Source organism: Delphinus delphis, chromosome 17 (assembly GCF_949987515.2).
Source record: "Delphinus delphis chromosome 17, mDelDel1.2, whole genome shotgun sequence".
Lineage (NCBI taxonomy): Eukaryota > Metazoa > Chordata > Mammalia > Artiodactyla > Delphinidae > Delphinus > Delphinus delphis.
Genome location: NC_082699.1, coordinates 70761962 through 70789787, shown reverse-complemented (window position 1 = coordinate 70789787; position 27826 = coordinate 70761962). Strand labels below are relative to the sequence as shown.

The following is a 27826-nucleotide window of genomic DNA, read 5'->3' as shown; positions in this document are numbered from 1 at the left end:
GGACCTAGAGACTGTCATATGGAGTGAAGTAAGTCAGAAAGAGAAAAACAAATACCGTATGCTAACACATATATATGGAATCTAAAAAAGAAGAAAAGAAAAGAAAATGGTCAGAAGAACCTAGGGGCAAGATGGGAAAAATATGCAGACCTACTAGAGAATGGACTTGAGGACACGGGGAGGGGGAAAGATAAGGTGGGACAAAGTGAGAGAGTGGCATGGACATGTATACACTACCAAACGTAAAATAGATAACTAGTGGGAAGCAGCCGCATAACACAGGGAGATCAGCTCGGTGCTTTGTGACCACCTAGAGGGGTGGGATAGGGAGGGTGGGAGGGAGGGAGATGCAAGAGGGAAGAGATATGGGGACATATATATATATGTATAACTGATTCACTTTGTTATAAAGCAGAAACTGACACACCATTGTAAAGCAATTATACTCTAATAAAGATGTTAAAAAAAAAAAGAAAGAAACTGAGTATTTCTGAAGCATTCAACTTTTCATAGAAACAAAAACTTGCTTTCTTTTCACACTCACATTCTGTTGTTTGTACTGTATTTAATTACATTCTGTTTTAACAATTGCAACTACAGCTGACATAAACGAATTTGGAAGCACACCTACTGCCTCTAGGTAAAGATACAACATAATTGATGCTGCAGACATGGGAGGTGGACTAGACTAGCTATGGGTATTTAACATGTTGGGGACGTCCTTCAGTAAGATAAGTTATTGGATCAGTTAAGTAGAGGTTTACTGTCATGCAATGCCATTTTGTAAATTACCTATGAAAGTAAAAAAATCCATATTGGCCTTTAAAAATATTGAAACTATACTTGGTTAGCAGTCGGAGTCTATAAAGTTGAGACTGGCTGAGAACTAGGCTCTCAAAGCAAGTAGAAATTTGGCGTGAAGTGAAATCATCATTTCAACCTCCATTCACTCAACAAGCATAGATCCTTCCTTCTCCAAAGCTTTTGTTTCTTCAGTATTTCCTCAGTGAACAGAATCAGTGGTCCACCAGCTCTCCAAGTCACACTAGCTCCTCGTCTCCATCTTCCCTGATATCCGGTCATGGTCATGAGCAGTTGGATCGTCTTCTTGGCCATCACTCGTATTTTTCTCCACCTTTCTAACCCTACTTCTTGTTCCATTTCTCTCCCGGATTGCGGTAACAGCCCCTTCACTCCCTACATGTTGTTCTCCATGCCGCAGCCAGAGTGATCCTTATAAAATCAAAATCTGCTCAGGTCACCTCCATGACTCCTATATTGGATTGAATAGCACCTGCCCCCCAATTCACGTCCACTCGAACCTCAGAATATGACCTTATTTGGAAGGAGGGCCTTTGCAGATGTAATCAAGTTAGGATGAATTTATACTGGATTAGGAGGAAGCTTAATTCGGTATGACTGGTGATCTTATAAGAAGAAGAGAGAACACACAGAAACACAGAGAGAAGAAACATACAGGGGAAAACACCATGTGAAAACAAAGGCAGAGATTGGCATGATGCATCCCAGAGACTGCTGGTAACCACCGGAAGCAGGGAGAATGGACAGTTTCTTCTCTACGAGCCCCCACGAAGGAACCAACCTGCTTACACCTTGATTTCAGACTCCTGACCTCCAGAACTTTGAGGGAAGAAATTTCTGCTGTTTTAAGTCATCCAGTTTTGTGGTGATTTTTTACAGCACTCCTAGGAACTTAATACAAGTTCCCACTGCCTTTAGAATGAAATCCAATTCATTTCTTACCTCTCCACCTAAAACATTAGCTGGATAGAAGTAGCAATAACTAGCCCACATATCGCATTTACTACGTGCTAGATGTTAGACGATACACTTTACGTATATTACTTTATTATATTTAATCCTCAGAGCAACCTTATGAGGTGGGTGGTATTCTAACCTCCATTTTATAGATGAGGAAACCAATAAACAGAGAGGTTATGTAATAGCTAGTAAGTTGCAGAGCTAGACCGTCTTGCTCCAGAGCCTGTATACCAACTGTTATGCCATGTGGGTTAATAAAGTCTCCTGGACATGCCACCCTGTTCACAATCTGTGCATCATCATATATCCCTCCCTCCTTTGGGAGGGCTCTTGCCCTCTCTTCCTCACTGGAGACTCTCCAACTAGTTTTGGTCTTAGCAGTAGGGAGAATGCATTGCCTCATGTTACTGAGTATCTAGGGGTAGGTGCACAGATGCCTCACCAGGACTATGGTGTAATCAATGGTAATAAACAGAGAGACTTGGGGAAATCAAATCCGTTTTCTTAAGTAGGGAAAAGTTATAGGGATTCTACCCAGAGAAGCGTCTAGTGGAGGTGCTAGCTTCCAATGAAACCTCCATGAAAGTTTCTCCTGCCAGTGATGGAGTCCAGGAGGCCCAAGAGTAGTGTAGGGTTTGGGGGCAGTTCCCTTTGCTTTTCTCACATGGGATTTTTATGCTCTCCTTTCTTCTCCCAGCTATTCCAAAGGCCCCAGCTTTGCACCTGCCTACTCACCGAGTGCAAGAAACTGATAACAACCGAAGATTATTTTACAAGGGGCACACGCCTCCCAAGCCAGCTTTAGACTCAGAGTTCCATTCCTAACGGGCTTCAGGCACAGCTTGATCCAGGGGCCGTTTAGTACACTTGGCTGATTTCCTTTCACTATTTAGGACTCAACTAAGTCAACAAAATCCAATCAGAATTCCACATTAACCACTTTTTTTCTCAGAGCCCTTTTCAGAGTTTTCATAATAGTAACAAATGTATTGCCAATAGCCAATCAAGTTAGTGCATTATGAAATATAGACCAAGCCCTGAGTTAGGTGCCAGAAATAAAAATAAGATTTTTTTAGATACAATTTTTCAGAACAAACTGGAGTTTGGTAAGTTTGGCACTTTGCAGCTTGACTTGTGTGGCGTGTCTTATATATATGTTGACACTGGGTTGCAAGCATCTTGATCCATGGAGGACTCATACCCACCCCCCCCCCATAATATCTGACTTGGTATTAGACATTCAGAAAGTAACATTGTATGAAATGAATGAAATAATGATTGAGTTAAGGAGCAGTTCCCATGAGGCCCCTTCCCCAAGTAGGAGGGTATTGTTGACAAACATTGAAGAATGCTCTCCCCTCCCCTGTAGTCAGTTGGGTGCTAGCTTCTGCAGAGGTTTACGCATCCCACAGGGGGTGTTCCTGTTGAACTCTCCATCCATCAACTCTTCCTTCTTCCTTCCCATTGTCCAGAAGAGTTTGTGGTTTAGCTCTATCGAAGCCACCTCTTTTGTCTATTAATCACCAGGATGTAAATATTTCATCTCTTTTCATCTCTCCAACAGCTCAAAGCATTTCATTTTTCACATCTGTTATCCTGGTATCTCTTTGGAACAGGCAAGAGACAGGTGGTGCCCTGGGCTGACTTCTATCATAATGTCATTAGTATTTTATTGCAGTCATTTTCGGTCTCTCTGTCAACTAGGCTGCATGCACGGAGAAGGAGAACGCTCCCCTTTTTTTAATTTTAAGACATTGTAATATCAAGCTGGAATGTCTCATCCTCAATAAAGCCCCTCTGTGGAGCAGGTAGAGCAAGATTTAATGCCTGCTTTTATACCTGAAAACTCAGATTCAGAGATATTTATTATTTATTTTATTTATTTTTGGCTGCGTCGGGTCTTAGTTGCGGCATGCGGGCTTCCCTCTAGTTGTGGCGTGTGGGTTTTCTCTCTCTAGTTGTGGCACACGGGTTCCAGGGTACGAGGACTCTGTAGCTTGTGGCACAGGGTCTCTCTCGTTGAGGCGCCCAAGCTCAGTAGCTGCGGCACGTGGGCTTAGTTGCACCACGGCATGTGGGATGTTAGGTCTCCCACCAGGGATCAAACCCGCATCCCCTGCATTGGAAGGCAGATTATTTACTGCTGGACCACCAGGGAAGTCCTAGATTCAAAGATACTACGTAACTTGCCCAAGATCAGGAAATTAGTAAGCACATGTGGAAAAAAAAAAGACTCAAATTCAGTGCTTCCGATTGTGATTTCCAACATACATATCAATGTCTTTTTAGTAAAAATAGCACGATGCTTAGTCGTGTTACCTGTGTCTGAAAAACGTAGTGAACCTCATGGGAAAGAGCCTTTTAGCACTCTCTAAAAAGACTTTGAAATCCTCAAGCCTTAAGAAGTGCTGAGATTTTCAAGAGGGGCTTCTTAGCAACAAATTTAGTGCCTAATGTCTTCTGGGCTCACAAATGTGTTCTTTATTCCTCCCATTTGACTAAATTCCTTTCAGGAGAGCTCAGCATCTTGCCCAAATGTCATATTGCCTTTGGTTTATCATTTCTTTCCCAAAGAAAACAAAAGTACCTTCCTTTTTATTTCATCGTGTTAGAGCTGTTGATGCATCAGACTAGACCCTCAACCAAAGGTTACCATGGGTGTGCTGAGCCTTGGTTAGGGTGAGACGGATGACAAAAGTGTGCATTGCTACATCACGGGCCACTCTGCATTCAAAGAGCTAATTGCTCTATACTATAGAGTGTATTATATGCCAGGTTCTCTGCTAAGCGGTCATCTCGGGAGTGGAGAGGAGTATTTTATTGCTGACATTGTTTAAAACTGCTAATGAGTGGTGATAATAAAAGGCAGAACAACCTTAATCCTGTTATAATTGGGGTTTTTTGGCCACGCTGTGTGGCTTGTGGGATCTTGGTTCCCCAACCAGGGATTGAACTTGGGCCCTCAGCAGTGAAAGCAGGGAGTCCTAGCCACTGGACTGCCAGGGAATTGCCCTGTTATAATTATTTTAAATTCTCTACAGACAAGAGACCCCCTTCCTGCCTGCACCCGGTACAGACCACCCCTACTTCCTCCTCTCCACTCCCAGGGTTGAAAAAACATGTCTCACTGGGTCCTGACAATAATCTGATAAGGGAGCTACTGTTATCATCTTACAGATGAAGGAACTGAGGCTTGGAGAGGTTGAGTAACCTGTCTAGGATCACACAGCTAAGTGACAGGATCTGAGTCACAGTCTGTGAAGGAGACACGGCCTCGGTTGGCCCTGTGCACTGGCATCTCCGGGTACAGAGAAGGAATTCAGCAATGACTGAGCAGATGAAAGATTGAGCCAAGAGCGTTGTCTCAAGGTTCCCAATTTGATATATCAGGGAACTACTAAATGAAGGGACCTGAGAAACTCTCAGCTCCTTGAAGAGATTAGGAAAAAAGTCCCCCAAATCTGAATTTTGTGATTCATCCTTTAAATTGCACTCACGGACTATAGACTATGGAGCAGTGCAGGCCACAGTCTATGACTTGACCACTGGGATGAATTAAAATACATCTGATGACTACTGCTATTTAATAAGCACCTACTGTATACCAGGATCTATAAAAGAGGCTTTGTGATTTAATATAAAAAACAATTTCTGAAAGACATGTATTATTATTCCCATTTTGTAGATGAAGAAACTGAGGCACAAAGGAGTTGCTCATGTAAGTTATCATAGTTACAGAGAAGTCAGTTGTTGAACTCAGACAGGTTTCAACTCAAGCTTGCCTGATGCCAAAACCCGTTAGTCGTTGCATTTCTGAACAGAACCAGAGTCCCTGGGGTCTTAGACCACTAAGAAGTAGACATGAGTGTTACCCAGATTTTTTTTTAACCTCCTTGCTGAATCAGCCAAAAGTGCATGTACAGAGTATTCTTTGTATCCTTTAGGAGACAATTAAACAATAGCTTTTGCATGGCTGTGCTCGCACTTGGCTTTCAGAAACAATAACAGTTCTGGGTGAACATTCCATATAAGCCCTTTAAGATAAAAGTTCAAATGGCAAAGTCAGAGTTCGATAAAATTTTTAACTTTTTAATTATTGAAAGTACGACTGGAGGTTTTTCACCATGTAGCACGATTACCGTTTCACATACAGTCAGCCTTCCATATCCATGGGTTCCACATCCACAGATGCAACCAACCACGGATGGAAAATATGTGCAAGAAAAAAATTCCAGAAAGTTCCAAAAAGCAAAACTTGAATTTTCCCCACACCGACAGCTGTTTACATAGCACTGACATTGTGTTAGGTGTTATAAGTAATCTAGAGATGATTTAAGGTATACAGGAGGATATTCATAGGCTATGTGCAAATACTACAGCATTTTATATAAGGCGCATGAGCATCCGTGGAGTTTGGTATCTGCGGGGGGTCCTGGAACCAATCCGCCTCGGATACCGAAGGACAATTGTATTCTGTCTATTCATTTTCCCCGTTATCTCCTGCGTAATGTCCCTCTATTCTAAAAGCTTTATGTTTTAGCGCCACTATCCAATTAGAGTTCTAAAACAATGGCTAAAATACAGCATGCTTGCCAGTGAGTTTAACAAACATTTGGCCTGTGGTTACAGTGTGCTAGACACTATCAAATTCTTTTACAAATATCAGCTCAGTTAAGCCTACACCAACCCTATGAAGTGATGCTAAGATTATCATCTCCAATCTACAGAGGGGAAACTGGAGTACAGAGAAGGTAAGTCACAGAGTCAGGAACGGGCGGAGTTAGGATTCAAACCCAGAGCCCAGCTCCAAGGCGATGCACGTAACTGCCTTTTCCCTGATTTACCTTTACTTCAGATTCCCTGCCCTCCATCCCTCCTGTGAGAGCTAGACCCTTGTTCAGATGCAGGCATCTTATCTATTATGCACCTCTTTCTTCTACAAACATACATTGGCTACCATATTGTACACATAGTTTTTTTGCCACCACGTACCCACTTTTCTGGGACTTCCTTCTCCTGTCTGCACCTAACCCACCCCTCTTATTGGTCACCCCATTAATGACCATGATGTTTATCCTGATCCTGCACCCTGACTAGATGTTGACCCAAGCAGAGCCCCTGTGCAGACATGTTGAGTCTTGAACCTAGCATGAATCTTCTCAAAATGGCCAAAGATATAAGGCATAAGGACCAGAGCTCCCAGTAGCTTAGACGTGAGAGAAGGATGAAGCTGACCTACAGGAGAAGCAGAGACCCAATTTTAGGGGCAAGAGTCATTATGGGTCCCTGGATCCTTTTGTTTCCAAAGTCTAGCCTTTGTTCTGCCCTTAGATTCCTTGAGACACCCAGTATAGTTACGATAATGCCTGATTTTTTTTTAAGCTTTGTTGAGTAGGGTATCTGTCTTGTCACCAAAGGAATCAGATAATATGGCAACTCCTCACGAGGCTCTGGAGGTGGAGTAAACATCCTCCTGGCTCTCAGATACTTCACGGTTTAGGGAGGGTGACAGACACCCAAATAAGAATTGTAAAATCCCTTTAGCTGAGATCATCTGGATGGAAGGTTGCTTGGTTAATTGAAAAAGTACACTGAAATTGGGAATTATGAACAATTCAACTTAAATATTTTATTTGTAACTTAAATGTAAAATAATATGTTCATTATCTAGTCTCTTAAAATAATGCCAAGGCATTTTTTACGGAACTAGAACGAATCATCTTAAAATTTGTATGGAGACACAAAAGACCCCAAATAGCCAAAGCAGTCTTGAGGAAAGAAAATGGAACGGGAGGAATCAGACTCCCTGACTTCAGACTATACTACAGAGCTACAGTAATCAAGACAATATGGTACTGGCACAAAAACAGAAACATAGATCAATGGAACAAGATAGAAAGCCCAGAGATAAACCCACACACATATGGTCAACTAATGTATGACAAAGGAGGCGAAGATATACAACGGAGAAAAGACAGTCTCTTCAATAAGTGGTGCTGGGAAAACTGGACAGCTACATGTAAAAGAATGAAATTAGAACACTGCCTAACACCATACACAAAAATAAACTCAAAATGGATTCGAGACCTAAATGTAAGACCGGACACTATGAAACTGTTAGAGGAAAACGTAGGAAGAACACTCTTTGACATAAATCACAACAAGATCTTTTTTGATCCACCTCCTAGAGTAATGGAAATAAAAACAAAAATAAATGGGACCTAATGAAACTTGAAAGCTTTTGCACAGGAAACCATAAACAAGACGAAAAGACAACCCTCAGAATGGGAGAATCAACGGACAAAGGGTTAATCTCCAAAATATATAAACAGCTCATGCAGCTCAATATTAAAGAAACAAACAACCCAATCCAAAAATGGGCAGAAGACCTAAATAGACATTTCTCCAAAGAAGACATACAGATGGCCAAGAAGCACATGAAAAGCTGCTCAACATCACTAATTATTAGAGAAATGCAAATCAAAACTACAATGAGGGCTTCCCTGGTGGCACAGTGGTTGGGGGTCCGCCTGCCGATGCAGGGGACACGGGTTCATGTCCCGGTCCGGGAGGATCCCGCATGCTGTGGGGTGGCTGGGCCTGTGGGCCGTGGCCGCTGGGCCTGCGTGTCCAGAGCCTGTGCTCCACAACGGGAGAGGCCACAGTGGTGGGGGGCCTGCGTACTACAAAACAAACAAAAAAGACTACAATGAGGTATCACCTCACACCAGTCAGAATGGGCATCATCAGAAAATCTACAAACAACAAATGCTGGAGAGGGTGTGGAGAAAAGGGAACCCTCTTGCACTGTTGGTGGGAATGTAAATTGATACAGCCACTATGGAGAACAGTATGGAGGTTCCTTAAAAAACTAAAAATAGAATTACCATATGATCCAGCAATCCCACTACTGGGCATATACCCAGAGAAAACCATAATTCAAAAAGACACATGCACCCCAATGTTCATTGCAGCACTATTTACAATAGCCAGGTCATGGAAGCAACCTAAATGCCCATTGACAGATGAATGGATAAAGAAGTTGTGGTACATACATACAATGGAATATTACTCAGCCATAGAAAGGAATGAAATTGAGTCATTTGTTGAGACGTGGATGGACCTAGAGACTGTCATACAGAGTGAAGTAAGTCAGAAAGAGAGAAACAAATCTCGTATATTAGCGCAGGTATGTGGCACCTAGAAAAATGGTACAGATGAACCAGTTTTCAGGGCAGAAGTTGAGACACAGATGTAGCGAACAAACGTATGTACACCAAGGGGGGAAAACTGCGGTGGGGTGGGGATGGTGGTGTGCTGAATTGGGCGATTGGGATTGACATGCATACACTGATGTGTATAAAATTGATGACTAATAAGAACCTGCAGTATAAACAAACAAACAAAAAACAAACAAAAAACTAATAGTAAACTTTCTTTGGGTTATTTGTATGGAAATATGTTAATATAAATGTTTCAGACATTACATGAAATTTCTAAAAATCTTATATGTTCTGGTATAATGTTATAAGTCATAATTCTAGTTATTACTTTAAAATGTATATCTCAGAAATAACTAAATTTCCTTGTCAATTGCATTATTATGAACTTTCATCAAATCTTTAACCGTGGTCATTTTTAAGTCTTTTGTCATTTACAGACAGTTCTGGGTGTACTCTGATGCTTTTGCAAAAATGTTCCTATAAAAGGGTTTCATCTTCAAGGAATTCATGGAAAAGACTCTGACAAGTACAGGTTTCTGGTAACTGACTATACTGCCGAACTGAATGAATAAGCCTTTTCCGAACTCTAATGGAAAACTGATGAATTCATAAAAGTGCTAACAAAAGATCAAGGTGAAAAAAAATTAATTACACGGGACTGAGTGAACTGATGAGGATGATTACAATTTTTGTGACTTTCTGTTTGAATAAAAAAAAATCCCACAAGGACTCAGAGGCAAAAAATATACAAATCAATTTTCACTGCAGAGTAAAGGAGCTGTTACCGTGGAGGATTACTGGACTGAATGTCAGTATTATGACATAGTGTGAGTGTGTTTCGTGTTTGGTAATTGTAATCATTGTTGCTTTTGTTGTGGTCGTCCATTTACAATGCTTGGTGTCCGTCTATTTATCTCTTGTAAAAATAAAATACAGGGTGTGTGTGTGAAAAATAATAATAATAATAAGGCCAAGGTATTTTCCTGAGCAGAGATCTACTGCTTCTTACAGAGACCACAGCTAATAGTGCATCAGCCAGGATTTCTAGTTCTTTAAAATGCAGCCAAATATTTAAATGTACTCACAAAATTATCAGAATGACTTCTGGCTTTTTATTATTTTTCCCACTAATTTATATGGCTGGCTTGCCGACATCTAGGTTGTTGGCAATGTTCTAGCTACTCAGTATTACCAAGTCTTTCCAAAGCATTCGATTCCATTTTCATGTCAATGGCACCTCTTATTCTTACTCAGTATTTTTATTTACCATTCATTACCTCTAGAACATTAGCTCTACAAAGGTGAGTAGCATGTCTGGTTTTGTCTACTGCTGGTTCTCCATGTCCAGACTGCACCTGTCACGCAGCACCTGCTCCTTGACATGGTAAATCAGTGAATAAATGGATGAATTACAATCTGAGTTTTAAAGAAAAAAGAAATGGGCTTGAGTCCTCAGTATGCACTTACCGAGTGCATGGCTCCAGGCTGCCTCATTTCACTTAAATTCTTTAAATCTCAGCATCTCATATATAATATGCGATGAAAATAGTAACCTACTACAATTAATGTGAGGTTTTGATTAGATACTGGATGCAAAGCACTGGACACGCTACATAATGAGCGATCACTTTAAAGTGAGACATTATCTATAAACTCAGGATAAGTCTCTCATCAGTGCCTGGACCTTTACTGCAGTTAACACTGCTTGGCCTGCAGTAGAGAGAGATAAATGGGAGGTCTCTCGGTTTGCAAGAGCCTGAGAGTGGCGAGTTCTTCCCTAAGCCATTCAGGATAACTGCCCAGAAGCGCTGCCTGCATCAGAGGACTGCCTCGCTCTCTTTCTCTTCTCCACGACAAGCATTTACATAAAGTGAAGATCCTGAACCCCTCACGGTTTTCACCTTGACTTCCCCCTAAGGGTGCACTGTAGCAATTGTTGCCCATGAAGCCATTTTGATGACGTGAATAGAGTAAGTTATAGGAGATGAGAGGAAAATCCAGGCAGGAGCCACCGATGCACTTGAAATCAACCCAGGGTCCCTTTTCATGCAAATGCAGAAAACCCAGGGAGAAAAAGATGTGCAGAATGTGAACACAAAGGCCACCCTGGGTCACAGTCTGGCTTCAGGAGAGATTCTTGTACTTCTGATCTCCAAAGCCAGAAAATGAGATATTATGCCTCAGCAAGAGTTGGGAATTGTATTAAGGGGCAAACTTTCCCATTTTCTTTCAGATTGTGTCTTCAGGGCATTTGAACGCTGTTTCTCAAGCAGTGAACAAATCCGAGGGAAGCAAAAGTGTGCTTTTATAAGCAGACTCCAGGCAATTTCCCATTGCCTGCCAGAAAATGCTTTACAGAGGCAGGACCTGGGGCAGTTGCCAGCAGCAGGGCTAGCCGAAGGCTGGCAAGCCTGGGTGCTGGAGAATTTTGCTATTAAAATTTTATTCTGAAAGTCTCCCATAAAGCATCTATGTCATACTTGAAGACTGAATGTGCATTGCCAAAGAATCTATTTAACAAATAATTATCCTGTACCAGGGACCGTGATGGCCATTGGAGGCGTTGCAGTCATGAGCTAGACACAGTCTCCACCTTCTCTGGGTTCACTCATTTGTTTAGGAAATATTTATTTAGCACCTACTGTTCTGAGGCTTCAGGTGCTTCAAAGCTGTGATGAGCACCGACTCCCACCCCTCAGGGATTGCAGGGACAGGGTCACAATTACCTGGGAAGTTGACAGCATAATGAACATGAAATGGACATGAGGGAGACGCCTCTCAGCCCCACGATGGGACAGCTTTCAAGAGAGGAAAAAGCCTCATCGTGTGAAGCTCTGTGGACCCTTCATTAATAAAGCCCTTCCCATGAGGGCAGGGTTGAAGAGAGCAGAGAGGAAGCAGGAGGGAATAAACACCAGGCCCCTCACATATTTTATTTCATTGAATTTTCACGACAACCCTGTGAGGTAGATATTACAGTTATTTGCCAAATTAGGGAACTAAGTTACAGAGAGGTGATGTCTCTCGCCTAATGCTATGTTACTATTAAATGGATAGAGGCAGGACCCAAACTCCAGTCAGACTCAAAATCTGGGGCTTTTCTCATCTCACCACGAATCCCATCCAGGAAAAACGTGGTAGAGGACTGCATCCTGCCACTGCCACTTGGTAACTGTTCAGGTCATGCAGGTAATTTGACTTGACTCAGTCTGTCCGTTAAATAAAGATAATTATTTGTGCCCGCTTATTTTCAGGGTTTTGCAAGGAACAAATAAAAGAATAGATGCTGAAAATGCTTAGGGTCCATAAATATCTATGAAGATATGAGAAACTATGGTGGTTAAAATGTACCCATCTTACAGGGAGCGGTTTGGGGGAGGGATGGAGTGGGAGGTTGGGGTGAGCAGATATAAGTTATTGCATCAATATATAGAATGATAAAGAACAGGGTCCTACTGTATAGCACAGGGAACTGTATTCACTCCTCTGGTAAATCATGATGGAAAAGAATATTTTAAAAGAGAATGTGTATATATATACATAGATGTACACATATATATGTATATATGTATAACTGAATCACTTTGCTGTACAGCAAAAATTAACAGCATTGTCAATCAACTACACCTAAATTTAAAAATTAATAATAATAAAATACACCTGTCTTAAACTCCATTCCACCCTAGAGCAAATTATAGGAAAAAAAAAAAAGCAGATTCTTGCCTCATTTCCACAGCACAAGATCGTTTTAGGATTTAGTTCATGTTGCTAGTTAAACAGTTATTTTGTTTTTATCTGCTGTGTTGATCACCATGGAAGAATATTATTCTGTCAAGTGTTAGGTCCCTAATTTGTGGAGGTGTGTGTCTCATTTCCTCTCCTCTCCATAAAGAGTTAATGTCTCTGAGCCTGGTTCCTCTCCTGGGTGCCCTGTTTCAGTGAATGGAGCACAGGCTCCCCATCAACCAAACTCAAAACCTAGTCATCACCACGGTTACGCCCTCTTTCTCTCCTGCCATCCCTATTGGTTGCCAGTCCTATAGATCTTATCCCCCCATCACCTCTCCCCTGGACCACTGCAGGAGCTCCCCCAGCTGGTCTCCCTGCCCCTACCCTTGGCCCCCTTCTCATAATTCATTCTCCAAACCACAGCCAAGGGTGAACCTTTTTTTTTTTCTTAATAAATTTATTTATTTGTTTATTTTTGGCTGCGCGCGGGCTTTCTCTAGTTGCAGCGAGCGGGGGCTACTCTTCGTCGCGGTGCACGGGGTTCTCATTGCGGTGGCTTCTCGTTGCTGAGCACGGGCTCTAGGCGCACGGGCTCTAGAGCGCAGGCTCAGTAGTTGTGGTGCACGAGCTTAGCTGCTCCGCGACATGTGGGATCTTCCTGCACCAGGGCTTGAACCCATGTCCCCTGCACTGGCTGGCGGATTGTTAACCACTGCGCCACCAGGGAAGTCCAAGGGTGATCTTTTAAAACATCAATCAGCTTATGTCACTCCCCTGCTTAGTATCACGCGGTGCCTTCCAGCTTTAGCTGGAATTAAATGCTAACATCTCAGGCAGGCCTGACACATTTATCTACACCTCCAACCTCATTGACTGTCACCACACCCCTCTATCACCACCCTCCAGGCACACCATTGCTCTCTGTTTGTCTCAGGACATTTGCACCTGCTGTTTCCTCTTCCTGGAGCTCCCTTCTCCTTGTACCACACAGGGCTGGCTCATTCCAAACTTTCATGTATCTGTTTACATATCAGTTGCTCAGAAAAGTCATTCCTAACCCCCTATTTGAATCCTGTTATGAGCCATGATACTCTCTGATCATGACCTGTCCTTGCTTGGCACTTGTCACATTTTGTAAGTATGTGTGGGGATGTTTGGGTGTGTGTATTTAATGTCTGTATTCCTTATTAGAATGTAAGCTCCACAGTAGTAGGGCTGTCATGCATTTGGTTCACCACTGTATACCCAACACTCAGCACAGTGCCTGGCAAATAACAAGTACTCCGTAGATATTTGTCATGTTCGTAGGATGGTACGAAATTAGCAATTCCTCGAGAAGTCAGCCAAGAGCCCCATCACTTCTACACGGTCCATCCACCCTTCTGAGACCCAGTGGTCCGCCCAACAAGACTGTCCCTCGTCAACTGAAGAAAAAATTCACAACCTGAAAGTTGAGAGTTATGTTTTATTCAGCAGACTTTGTGAGGACATCAAGCCCGGGACACAGCATCTCAGATAACGCTGAGAAAACTGTTCCAAAGAGGCAAGGTGGGTGGGAGGGAGCCGAGATATATAGGAGTTTTTGCAACAAAGGACCAGGTGGTTGGAACATCAAAGGATTACTGTTAATTAAAGAAAACCAGATATCTCAAGTTAAGCAGTTTAGCGCTTTTCTATGTATAGGAAGGTACAGGAGTCTGGGCTCATTGAAATCATGCTTTTGATATGCAGCTCAGCTCTCTGGGGCCAGCATCCTGTGTTTTCTCATGCTGAGTTTCCTCAGGGTGCACCTCTGTGGGGGGCTGCAGCAGCTGACTGCTAGATGGGCTTGGCAGTGGGCGGGCCGTTTGTCTCCATCCTGGGTTCCCTTTGGGCTCACCATCCAGGCGGCTGTAACGGAATGGCTTGATGGCTCTCATTTACCCATACGGCAGGCAATACTTCAGTTCTCACCCTTACATCTGTGTGTCCCAGGAGCGGCTTGTGCTGTCTGTGCTCCCCCGGTTTGTCGTCCTGGAGATGATCAATGACATGACCAACGTGGAAGACGAGCACCTGCAGCATCAATTCCACCGGATCTACATCCACCGCTACGAGAATGTCAGGTGAGAAACGGGACACCTCGCCCAGGTCTCTGCGTGATCCCCATGCTCCTGGCTGCGCTCACCTCATGGCCATGACTTCTGTCTGCCCGAATGTCAGCGCCTTTCTTCAATTGGCTGAGTAGTTCATTACCTAGTGACTATTCATCAGAGAGTTCTACATTTCCAAATTGAGGCTCGAGAAGAGTGTCTGCAGCTAAATTTGCTGGTTGACTTACCACCTGGCTCCCCTGCAGTAGGCTTGCCTGCCTTTACGTTTTGAGTAGGAAAGGCAAAAGCCTTTTACACTATTATGGGAAAAATAATTCCAGAGTGTGATCTGGAGGCCTCAGGGGTGTTCTTTATATTCCGTGTAAGTGTCTTTAAAACAATACCAGAAAAAGGACTACAGCTTATTTTTCTTTTGCAAACATATTTTTGGTCACTCATTCACCCATCCATCCCTTCTGCATCCACTGGCCCTTCCTTCCATTCACACACCCAACCATCCATCCCTTCATCCATCCATCCATCAGTGCCCTCTCTTTGCCCAGCACTGTGCCAGACAATATACCTCTTCAGTGAGACAGACCTGTTTAGAATCCCAATTCTACCTCTTCCTTGTGTATGACCTTGGGCAATTTACATACCTGACTCTCAGAATCCTTCTCTGTAAAATGGGCGCTTTAATAGCCACCTTACAGGGGTTTATGTAGATGATGTGAGTGAAGATATATACAAAGCACAGGACTGGCATAAGCATATAGTAGAGCATTCAGCATGTTGTAGATTGTTTCAGACATATTTCCTCGTTGCAAGCAGAAAAAGAATCCAACCCCGGCTGATGTAAAAGAAATGTATTGGAGGGCTACATGGGGGCTCCCAGAGTCACTGGGGAAGGACGGAGAGGCGGGCTCAGGAAATGGGCCGGGAAGAAGAGGAAGGCACAGTCAAAATCACAGCAGGGCACTAGGCCAGTGAGGACGCTGCTTCCACTGTACCTGAAGAATCTGTTCCCGAGGAATCCGTTCCCTGTGCTACCAACTCTGTCCCAGACACAGCTGCCTCCTCTGCACACAGAATTCCTCCGCAGCCCCCAGGATCTGGACTGGCTGCCTTTGTCCTGCCGCACTCTCTGACCCCGCTGCCTCTTTGCATCTCAAGTTAAGCCTGAGGCAGATGTGTCTGACTGGCTGAGCCCAGTCATTCCCCAGACGTGACTAGGATGCAAATATCTGACATTTTCAGCTTGTACAGGAGAACTATATCTCCCTCCCACCAAACATCATAGGGTGGGAATTTCCCAAACATAGGGGAACATCTGTAGGTTGAACAGCTCTAAAAATGACCAGTGGTACCCCCTTAGTTCCTTTCCTCCTAACTTTGGTAGGAGGGAAGAACAACTTTTCCTTCTCACCGGCACCTCTGGGTGTTTTTCTGGTGTGCCAGGGCACTTATGTGAATGCAAGTCTAGCAGAAATCTTGATTCTAACGCAACCTTTTAGCACATATATCTGTGTAGGTCATTCGGGGTCTCATCCAAGAATTGAGCTACACTGGCTTAGATGCTTGAATTTGCAAAGAGCCCCTGTCAAACAGCAACTCTAATAAAAGATGCACTCCAGATCTAGGAATTTGTCCCACAGACAGTGGGAGCTCGTCAATACCAATTCTAGAACAACGGGCTCAAGCCAGTACTAGTCATTATAATACAGTGTGAGGTTCTATTATTAAGTAAACAAAGGACAGTAAGAGATCATAAAAAGAGGAAGACCCGGGGTGGGGATGGAGGTACGTAGAGAAACATTCCTAGAAGGGGTGATCCTTATTTGCCTTCTTTGAAATTGAGTCCGCCAAGTGAAAAAAAAAAAATCAAAGAAAGGAATCCTAGGCAGAGGAATCAGCACAAGTGGAGGCAGAACAGTGAGATAAAATTAAGAAAAATGCAAAATATATATCATATATTTGACATATATGACATATTATGAAATATGTATTGACATAGTATAATGATTCATATATAATTATAATGGTATGTAATTTAATGAAGTATAATGAAATAAGACATATTATAAAATATATATGACATTACAAAAGTGTCTGTCACCACGGAGAAAGAGGAGGAAAAAAAAAAAAACGGCCCTTCATAAAGAAAAAAATAAACAAGCCTGCACACCCACATCAACCTACTTGGGAGCCTTAAGTTCATTAAAAGGCATGTCTGGAGTTCTTCCTGCACTTATCAGTTTTCAGTGCTTCCCTTAGTGAAGAACAACTAAAGTTACTTCTGCACCCTGCACCCTGCCCGTTTATCTTAAATCATTGAACTGAGATTTTGTGCTCCAGACTCTTTTCCAGAACTTCGCACCGCACTAAATTGAGATTGCGTTTGCTGCCCTGCATTCCCAGCGGTCTCAGCTCGCAGTGAAGGAGCCACTTCTAATGGGAGAAGAATATGCAGAGGTCCTGGCAGCTGGAGGGGCCCCTCCCAGCCGTTCACAGAGGCAGTGGTGGCGAGATGCCCACAGCCCCACTGGTCCTGGGAAGATGCACTCAACTCGGGGCGGTGGAGCCCCTCCTGCCCATTGCAAGGCTGCTGGGTGCTAAAATAGGACCAGAGATGAAAAATGCAGAAGAGGATGGGCCTTAGCCCGTGTCTAAGAGCAGAGTCGGGCCGGCTGCGACACCCTGTTCCCTAGCCCCCAGAGCACACCCACTGCAGGAAAGGGAGCATTTTTGAAATCATTTCCCATCCTGTCACTGTCTTTGAGGAAACCCACCTGGTTCATTCTTTTTTCTCTGTTGCTTTTTTGTTGGTATGGTTTTGTGACCTTTCCCTGAAAACAGTCTGCTATAAATGTCTAACTCAGTCCTGTTTCATACAGCTCGTTGCATCCTGTCCGGGTAAGGTGCAGTAAGAGGCGCCGCGCCTGGCGACATGAGTGGCCAAGAGTGGACTGGGGCGAGTGGATCAGGGTTTTCATCCCAGAATGCTTTGCATGAGTCCCCTGTGAGACTTCGGTTGCGTCATTTCATCTTTCCGGATCTCCGTTTCCTAATCCAAAAACCAAGCTGCTTGAAATGGACAAAACATTTGGACTGTCAAGTCGATTTCAGCTACAAACATATGAGCCTTCACCAGATTCATTCTGGAGCTCCACATGGCCACTCGGCTTTTTATGAGAAGCCATTTGGGCTTCCAATCCCATCTGCCCAATTCCGCTTCTCTTTTCTTATACCCCATGTAGTTAAGGCATTTCTTGTGCTAGTTAGGGGAATGCTCTAACAAATAACCTCTCAGTTTCAATGATGCAAACTCAATGTAATTCATCCACACAACTGCCCCTGGCTTATACTCCCTGCCAGTGGGTGATTCAGGGATAAAGCCCCCTGCATTTCATAGCTGTATCACCCCCTTGGGCTGCAAAGTTGCTGGCATTCAGCTCTTGGAGAGAAAAGGGTAGAAAAGGCACACCTGCTTCTTTACCACCTCAGCCCAGAAACGGCATCTATCACTCTGCTCAGATTCCATTGATGGGACCTGATTCCACGGCTCCACCTCGATACAAGAGGGGCACAGAGCCCCTGCTAGTGGTCTTTGCTAGTGAGAGGCAGGCATGGATTTGGTGGACAGTTAGCTTCTCTACCAGAGCTCCCTGCCCCCGTTCCTTTTGCCCCCAAACCCCATGCCATGTACATTTGCACACATTTGCTGGCATAACTCAGTCTACTCACTTTCTTGAATGACTGTTTCTTTCCAGCCAGGCCTGTCAACATGTACAGTCATCACATTGAAGCCCAATCCGGCCTCTGTACCCTGACCCCAAATTAAATCTCGGAGACAGAGTTTTGGGTGAAGTAGAAAAGAATAGCTTTATTGCTTTGCCAGGCAAAGGGGGCCACAGCAGGCTCCTGCCCTCAAAACTGTGTGTTCTGACCAACCTGGTGGGGGTAGTGAGAAGTTTTATGGTAACGGCTCAAAGAGGGCGTGATCAGCTAGTGGACACTCTTCTGATTGGTTGGTGGGGAGGTAAGTGGGAGTCGGCATCATCAACCTTCCGGTTCCACCCGGTCTGGGGTCTGCGTGCTTGTGGGCAGCAGACAGTTAACTTCTCCCACCTGGTGGAGGTTTCAGTATCTGCAAAACAGCTCAAAGATATTGTTATGTGTATCCCTTGAGGGGGAACCAGGACCCAGCCCCAAGGCTGCACTATTGTTTCTTGACTGTTCCTCCCTTGTCTCTGCATCCCCTCCCTTCCCTGATTAGCAGCGGTTTGAACCTGCTAGTTGGAACTCAGGGAAGGTCATGGAGGCTGAGTGAAGCCTATTTCCTGTAATCAAGAAATGGGGGACACAGAAAGGCTTTTGTGCCCAGGAGCCCCACAGGGTCCTGCTTGGTTTTAACATTGGCCTTGCAGACTACCGTTTCACATACAAGCAAAATGCAGTTGAGTGGAGCTAGAGAACTTGGCTTTGGAGGTCTGTTTGTGTGGCCATCTATTAAACACTCTCCGATTCCCAAAAATTTCCACAAGGAGTTACGTACTCTCCACTTACTGAGGACTATGCCGTGATTTACAAGTGATCTCCTTTCAGTAATCCTGCAGAGTAGCTTTAATGATCTCTGCTTTGTTATAAAGAAAATGGAAGCTCAGAGTGGTTAAATAACCTGCCCAAGAACACAAGTTAGGAATAAAAGTCTACACAGGGCTCATGTTCCTAATGAGTCTAGTGAATTCTCCTTGAGGACTCTGTTTTCAGAGTGACTAATAGGTAACATAGCTTATTTTTAGCCAAATAAACAACTTATGTAAGCAAATTAGATTTGACAATTAATATGGCCTCTTCGGTATAGTCATCTGGAAGATTACAAGTTTATACCTAGAGTCAAAAGAACTGACCGTGAGCCCAGCACCTGGGGGGAGCAGAATGAACAAGAGAGAACCAGGGCCCTGGTTTCTGCTTCTTGTCTTTTGCTCAACAAACTCTTATTGCATAACTATGACTTAAACCAGGGCTTCTCCATCCTTAAGGTGCACACAAGTCACCTAGGGCTCTTGTTAAATTCTTGTTAGATTCTGATCCAGTGGGTCTGGGGCAGGGCCTGAGATCTGCATTTCTAACCAGCTCCCAAGAGATGCCAGCAGTGGCCATAACCACACTCTGAGGAAGGAAGACTCAATTCTGAAGATTTCTGATGATTCAATTCAGGAAATATACCATGAGGCCCACCATGTGCTGGGGGATGAGATACGGAGGTAACTCTCTTCCTGTTCTTTAGCTCGTGGATGGAGCACACTTTGCACACATGATTGTGTTACCAAGTGATAAATGCCATGACAGAGGGGAGCACAGGCTGGGCAGGAGGCTAGAATAGGGGTGACAGGCTATGCTTAGGGAAACCTCCATAAAAGTAGAATCTTAGCATATGAGTGGGGTCTTAAAGGACAAGTAGGATTTTAATAGGTAGCAACAGGAAAGAAACCCTGCCAGGGAGCAGGTATGTCATGTACAAACACCAGTGTATAAAGCACGGTGTGTTCAGAAGACCGCAAAAAAAAAAAAAATTCATGATTTTGGAACACTGAACACATCTGAAACTTTTATGCCCTTTGCTCTCAGGGAATCCCATCTCTTCTTTCAATAGACTGCATGTTTCATAAGGGCTGTGGTGGTACTTTCTGTTCTCCACTGTATCTCCAGTATCTGATATACATAGTAGGCATTCCATTTATTAGCTGTTGAATGAATGAATTAATGAAGCTGTCCTGCCACAGACAGATAGATATTAATAGTTAGGGGCAAATGGATCCATAAAGTGAGTAGTTGGACTAGATGATCTCTGGACCCTTCCACTTCCCACCTGCCATGATGATGGCTTACTTCAGAGGTGGTATTACTGTAGTGATAAACAGTGTAGATTCCAGAACCAGCCTGCCTGGTTCAAATCCTAGATTTTCATGTCTGTGGGAGAGTTACTCAGGCTTCAGTTTCCTTATCTGTAAATGGAAATGATCATCCTAGGTCCTACCTCATAGGTTGTTATGAGGAATGAACGAGTTCATACGTGTAGAACTCTGAGAGCATATCAAGTCCACAGTTAACACTCTGTAAGTATTGCTGCTACTATTGTTTCAGGTTTCTGTCAACAGGAATTCTTTTAGCCACAAGTCACAAATAATCCAGTTAATGGTCAGACTCTCTTCCTTCTCTGTTACCTCTTTCTCTCTTCCCAACCATTCAATCGTAGTGCACTTTTGTACAGTAACGATGGAGAGAGCTAATGCATTTACGGAGCACTTGCTATGCCAGGCACTGTGCTAAGCACTTGCTGCCCACTAGTGAGGTAGGTACTACGATCATCTTCAGTAGATAAAGTATTGGAGAAGCTCATAGTATTCATAAGTGGGGACCTGGGGTTTGAACCCCAGTCTGTCTAAACTCAAATCCTATGCATGTGACCAGCTACTATGCCACCAGAAAGCTGTAGAGGACAGTGGCAATGTAGTGACCCTGCCAGAGGAAGCCTTATACATTAAAAATCTAAAGGTATCACTCCCACGCTTAAAACCCTTCACTAGCTTTCCATCATGTTTAGGGAAAAGTCTGTATTCATCAACCTGGCTAATCAAGCCCTTCCACATTGTTCCTCTGCTCACTTCTCTGACCTCATCTCTCTCTCTGTCTCTCTCTTCCTTCCTCCCTCCTTCTTTCTCTTTTTTTTTTCTCTCCCTCTTCCCTCTTCTCTTCCCACCCTCCTTGCTCAATACTACCCTTTGACTAGCTGTCCTTGAATGCTTGCAGAACTCTGGTCCATTTGCTTGTTCTTCCACCAGACCCTAGTATGTGCTGATCTCTCGCTAAGAGCAGCCATTCATTTACTCACTTTACCCATCAAGTCCCCGAGGTCCTTCAAGACTCAGCCTGGACTTTGCTTCACTAGAAAACTCCTGATCCCCCAATGGCTGGTCATCCCCAGTGTGTGTCTTTTTATCACAGTAGTCATTGCCTATGTTGTTTCTGTCTTTCTCTTTGTCAGCCCAACTCCATTCCCCATACTCTGAGCATCCTGAGGACATGCACTGAGGCTTCTTTATCATTTAATACAACTTCCTAGCACAGTGTGTAGCTGGTCACATAGTAGATACATAAATATTTGCTAAAATAATTAAGGCATTATCTAATGAATTAAAGCAATAGTTTTTAAACTGAGGTCTAAAAATTCTTAATGAGAATCTGAATGGGCTTCTGGGAAGGTACAGATCCCTTGAAATGAAGTGCAAAATTTTGAATACTTGTACGTTTTTTAGGAACGAGAATCCATAAAAATGGAGACAACTTTAAGAACCACTGAATACCAGGGGTGACCAAAGTAAGTCAATGCACATTCCACAGTGCCTTCCGGCTGATTCACCTAGTTCATTAAAACTAGTCACACCAATGGTAGGACACCATTATTTTATGTAACACTAAGAAAAATAATCAAGAAGTTTGACACACTGCAGAATGCCGTCAGTTTCAGAGATGATCAAACACAGGAATCAAGAAAATACGATACACTTTTTGGTGTTCCATCCCTCCTCTCAGAGGTGTCCCTGTGATTGCGTCAGTCCCTGAGATGGTGTGTTTAGGTGGGTGAAGCAGTTCAGCCACGTGCACGATCCCGTCTCTGCCCCGGGCTACTAGTAAGTGTTGAGCAAGTTTCCCTCCTCTCTGAGCCTCACTTTCCTCATCTTCACAATGGAATGAACAGTCCCTTCCCCACAGGGTAACTGGATGGATTAACAGGACAGTGTTCATTCAGTGCCTTGCGTTTATAAGGCTTTCAAGGACTGCCCCTTCCCTTCCACCTAGCCATATGCATAGTATCAGACCTCACCTAACTTAGTAAATGTGCGTTTCAGTTAATTAATTATTCTGCCTAAGGTCTCCCAGGCTTGCTACCTATTCCCACAATTTTTGGAAAATGCCTAACTCTGCTTGCCTGCCGTTTTGGGTAGAGTATATGTGTGTCATTGGGCTGAAGATAACGAGGTTTCGCATTCTTCTGTCCCCGTGTCCATTTTGCTCTGTGCTCATGCAATCTGCTTTGCGGTTCATTGTGAAAATGTAGAGATAATTCATAGTGCTTCATTTTGCTTTCCACGATAAATCGATCTATTCCTAGTGAAAAATTCCCTTTTGGGTTGTTTGCGTTGCCCACACTCCACAGCCCTGCAGAGGAAGAAGGGCTTTCCGTTGCCTATCTTGTCCTTCCTGAACCCCTGGGTGGACTCTCTGCTGAGATGTTTGTTAAACACTGAGGCATTCCTTGAGACCCCCGTGGCAAGGAGAGCTAACATCTCAGACCACACTTGGTTTGTTTGAATCGTGATGTGTCTCCCAGGATAGATTAAAATATTAATGTGCTTTTCTCCCCACCCGATCCCTTCCCTGTTGTCCAGTATTCTTTTTGCAGATGTCAAAGGATTTACCAACCTCTCCACGACCTTGTCTGCCCAGGAGCTGGTCAGGATGCTCAACGAGCTCTTTGCTAGATTTGATCGACTGGCCCACGTGAGTTGAATTTAATTGCCCCCTAGTCTTTGCAGGAGTGAGGGACTGCATGCGGAACGAGAGAAGAGAGGGACTCAGCCTTCATCAGTAATGTCATTACCATTCTGCATCCTGACCCCAGGCGTGGATCCCCGACCCTTGCGCTTGCTGGGGACCGATGTTAGTTACTTACAGATCTCGGACGGGAGGTTTGTCAGATTTTCCTAGCTGAGAGACAGCTGGTTGAGTGACAATTAAACCAAAGTCCTTTTTAATCTGCTTTCCATTTCCCCCTGCCTGTGGCCGGGCACCATCCAGCTGCAGCCTCAGGGTTGCTTCATGCAGGAATGGCTGCCTGAAGTTTCCCAGCCAACCGCAGCCATCTGGAATGAATGAGTCTCTTCTCAAGGCCCAGTGAGCTACTGGCCCATCCTGCCACCATTTTGTTTGACCTAAGAGCTTTGTTTTTAGCCGACCAGACGCTACCTTTCTTTTTCTGCTGGCTTGGCCAGAGCTAAAATAGAGAAGAGGTTAAAGGGAATGAACATTTGCCACCAAAACACAGATTCCTAGTCCCCAAGCCACTCCCATGACAGAGGAATGTCACTGCCATGCTATACTTTAGGGTTTGGGGTTCAAACTGGCATGCCTTAACTTCCTACTTTGTAAAGGGTGTATACTAGTGTCCATTTCACAGGCTGTCGTGAGGGTTTAATGAGACCGCATCAGTGGGAGTTCATTGTTAGGTTATCAAAATGTCCTATTTTAAGGCTGCCTCACTCCAACAGAGATCCATTCACACTTGCATCTGAGCACCTAGTAGGTGTTGTGTAGGTAATATGGGAATAACTAAAGCACACTTTCCCCCTTAGAGCTAAGTCTAGTCATGGATACTTAAAAAAGTCATCAGTGTACAATGTGCTATATGCCGTGATGAAGGGAAGTCTAGAGTGCTATGGGAACACAGAAACAACATATAACCCTTGGATCAGAGAAGACTTCCGGGGGAAAGTGATTCTTAGACTGGGTCTTAAAAAGGAGAAAACAAATAGAATACCGTTCATCAATAAAAAGGAATAAATCACCAATACCTGTATCAACATCAGTGAATCTCAACTGCAATATGACAAGTGAAAGAAGCCGGACACAAAAGGCTAGACACTTTATGATTCCATTTGTAAGACATTCTAGAAAAGACAAAAATTATAGGGACAGGAAAGAGATAAGTCATTGTCAGGAGGGTTGAGGGGTGGAGGGAGTGGACTGATTGCACAGAAGCATAGGGTGAGGTGATTTGGGGAGTGATCCAGTTGCTCTATATGTGAGTGTGACTGTACACATTTACCAAAAAGGTAAATTTTATTGTATAAAAATTATATACCGGGGCTTCCCTGGTGGCACAGTGGTTGCAAGTCTGCCTGCCGATGCAGGGGACACGGGTTCGTGCCCCGGTCCGGGAAGATCCCACATGCTGCGCAGTGGCTAGGCCCGTGAGCCATGACCGCTGAGCCTGCGCGTCCGGAGCCTGTGCTCCACAACGGGAGAGGCCACAACAGTGAGAGGCCCGTGTACCGCAAAAAAAAAAAAAAAAAAATTATATACCAATTAGGTGTAAAATTGAGGTGAAGAAGGCAGGGAAGGTCATTGTATGCAGAGGGGAAAACAAAAATTAAGGTACTATATGTGTAGAGAACCAGAAGAGATTTAGCACTGCTGAAAGGAGAATTCAAGGTAGGGAGTGGTAGAGGTGAGGCTTGAAAAATAAGCAAGGACCTGCCAAGGACCCTGCATTGTAATCTGTAGCTACTGGACAACTATTGAGTAGGAGACTGACGTGAGCAGAAGAAGAGGTGGAAACTGAGGTCTCCTCCTGTTGGAAGGGTTGGATTAACCTGAAGGACTAGGAATTTGAAGGTGGGGAAGAATGTGCACCATTTCTTTTTATTGTTGCCTCAAGGGCGGTTGGTGCCAGTTACACATAGTTATTCTACATTACTTCCTGGTTCTGAATATTTCTGCTCAGAGATACTAAGATGAACAAAAATGACCCTCCAAAGAGGACTGAGAGACGTGATCAAGGTCCGTTTCTGGTGTCACAGTAATCCCCATCGACTCAGAGAAAGGGTCGTTATGTAAAATGTAATCCAAGTTGTTTAGCCAACACTTATTGTGTACCTACTAGGTGCCAGGAACCGTGCAGCGCTCTGGCGAGACAAAACCAGTCCCTGCCCTCAGCGTCTGCTAAGGGAGAAAGACAAGTCCGTAAAATTCGCAGGACAGTGTGGTGCAAGCAATAGGCACAGAAGTCCTGGTGGACGGAAGAAGGAACAGTCGGTGCTTGGGGTGAGGAGGGCGGTAACGTAGCACCATGAAGAGAAGAGGCTATACGCAGCTGGGTGTGAGGGAGAGCGGGACCTTTCCCGGCATCAGATTAGACAATGAAGAGCCTTCCAGGCTGAGCCATGATGCAAAGGCAGGAAAGTGTGAAAATGTGGAAATGTGGCTGCTTATTTGGGGAGCTATAAGGAGCTCAAGATTGCTGGAGCACAAAGGGCATGGGAGACTGCAGTGAGAAGTGAGCTTGAAGAGGAAAGGGAAGCAGGTCTAGAGGGCACCATGCGACCTTTTAAGGAACGTGGACTTGGTCCTGTAGCCCGGGCTCTTTGCCCTGGTTACAGTGTACGTGGTGGGAGAAGAGGGAGTGAGATGGGGGTGCACAGCTCATCGAGCCCCAGTGGGCGCAAGAAGCTATAGTCCATCTTCTGGACAATGAGTCTTACTGAAAGATTTAAAGAAAAAAATCAAATGAAACACATACCAGTGAGGGAGTAAAATTATTATTAATTTTGATCATATTTAACATTCGTAAACTGCCTGGTGTTCATTATGCACTAGACTGCGTATTTGCCCTGGATTGCCTAATTCAGTTCTTAAAACAAACCCACAAGAGAGGTTCTTTATTGTTCCCATTTTACAGAACAAGTGACTGAAACTCAAAGAAGTAAAATAATCTGCCCAGAACCCCTGGTAGGTGGTGCATCTGTGATTCAGACCATCTGAGACCAGGTGCTTACTCCTGACCACAGGCACTTTAGGGGATGGAGCTAGATGTCAGAGATGTATTGCCGTCCATGCCAGCCAATTTGAAGGTTTAGATTTCTAGGCCTTCAACTATGGGCTGGACTTCAATTAACTGTACAGATCCCCTCTCTGAGTCTCAGTTTTCCTATCAGAATTATAATGAAGGATAAATGAAACAATACACAGAGACTGGCTCAAAATAAGTACTCAGCACCCATAAGTACTCCGTCACTCCCACTCTACCCCCTGCCCCATCCCTACCCACCCTAGTGCATCAGTCTGTCCTACTCTAGGGGGCTTCTATGGAAAAGCTTGAGAAACTCTGCCAGTGAAAACAATTCTACTCACCTTGGAATGAGAAAACCTACTTTAAAATGTTTTTGCCCCCAGCCTTAGGCAAATCACTTAACCAAGTGGGTCACAGACTTTGCTTCTGTGTAAAAGGGGATTGGACTTGCCTTTTGTGATATCTTTTAGCGTCAAAATTCTGTGGCTTTATGATGATCTCTCTCTGCCTTGCCATAATTATTTGCTTTAGATTTTCATTATGTCGTACATCTGACAGAACCCACTTCCCGTGTAAATATCATCCATTGCACCTTCCCGTTTATCCACTGCATTACTATGATGCAGGCAAAAACTTCAAAGCCTTCTGTTAAAGATCCTCTTAGTGCGGTTGAATTCCTCAGTGCCCTTGTGGCTGCTCAAAGCAGAGTGTTTTTGACCCTTTCTAGTGCCCTTGGCAAACTCTAGTAACTTTTGATCTTTGATCTTGTTTTAAAAAAATAAAGTAGTCCTGGACTTCCCTGGTGGCGCAGTGGTTAAGAATCCGCCTGCCAATGCAGGGGGCACGGGTTCAATCCCTGGTCCGGGAAGATCCCACATGCCGAGGAGCAAGTAAGCCCACGAGCCACAACTACTGAGCCCGCGAGCCAGAACTACTGAAGCCTGCGTGTCTAGAGCCCGTGCTCCGCAACAAGAGAAGCCACTGCAATGAGAAGCCCGTGCACCACAACGAAGAGGAACCCCCGCTCACAGCAACTAGATAAAGCCCGCATACAGCAATGAAGACCCAAAAATAAATAAATTAAATAAATAAATTTATAAAAAAAATAAATAAGTAAATAAAGTAGTCCCTATCTACTCCTCTCCCTAACAAATTAGGAATGAAAAATATGTATGCTATTATCGTGGCTTTAAAATCAACATCATTACATCTTAAGCCTTGTTTCAGATTGCTGACAAAACGGGAAGCAACCTAAATTATTGTTACAAGGAACAATTCCAACACTATGGAAAACTAATCAATAGATTTTAAAGAATGAGACAGCTATTTCTGTACCGACATAGAAAGAATTTCAAGACATGTTGTTGCATGGTAAAGCATGTCTCAGA

At 43.9% G+C, this 27826-nt stretch overlaps 1 protein-coding gene across 1 annotated transcript in view; it reads left to right on the top strand.

The window, feature by feature from the left end:
* Positions 1–27826, top strand: part of ADCY8 (adenylate cyclase 8) — a 217567-nt gene that overhangs the window by 59686 nt on the left and 130055 nt on the right. The window contains exons 3-4 of the mRNA XM_060035308.1: positions 14709–14839; positions 23260–23371. Of these exons, the coding sequence (XP_059891291.1) occupies positions 14709–14839; positions 23260–23371 (243 nt within the window). The remainder of the gene's footprint in view (positions 1–14708; positions 14840–23259; positions 23372–27826) is intronic.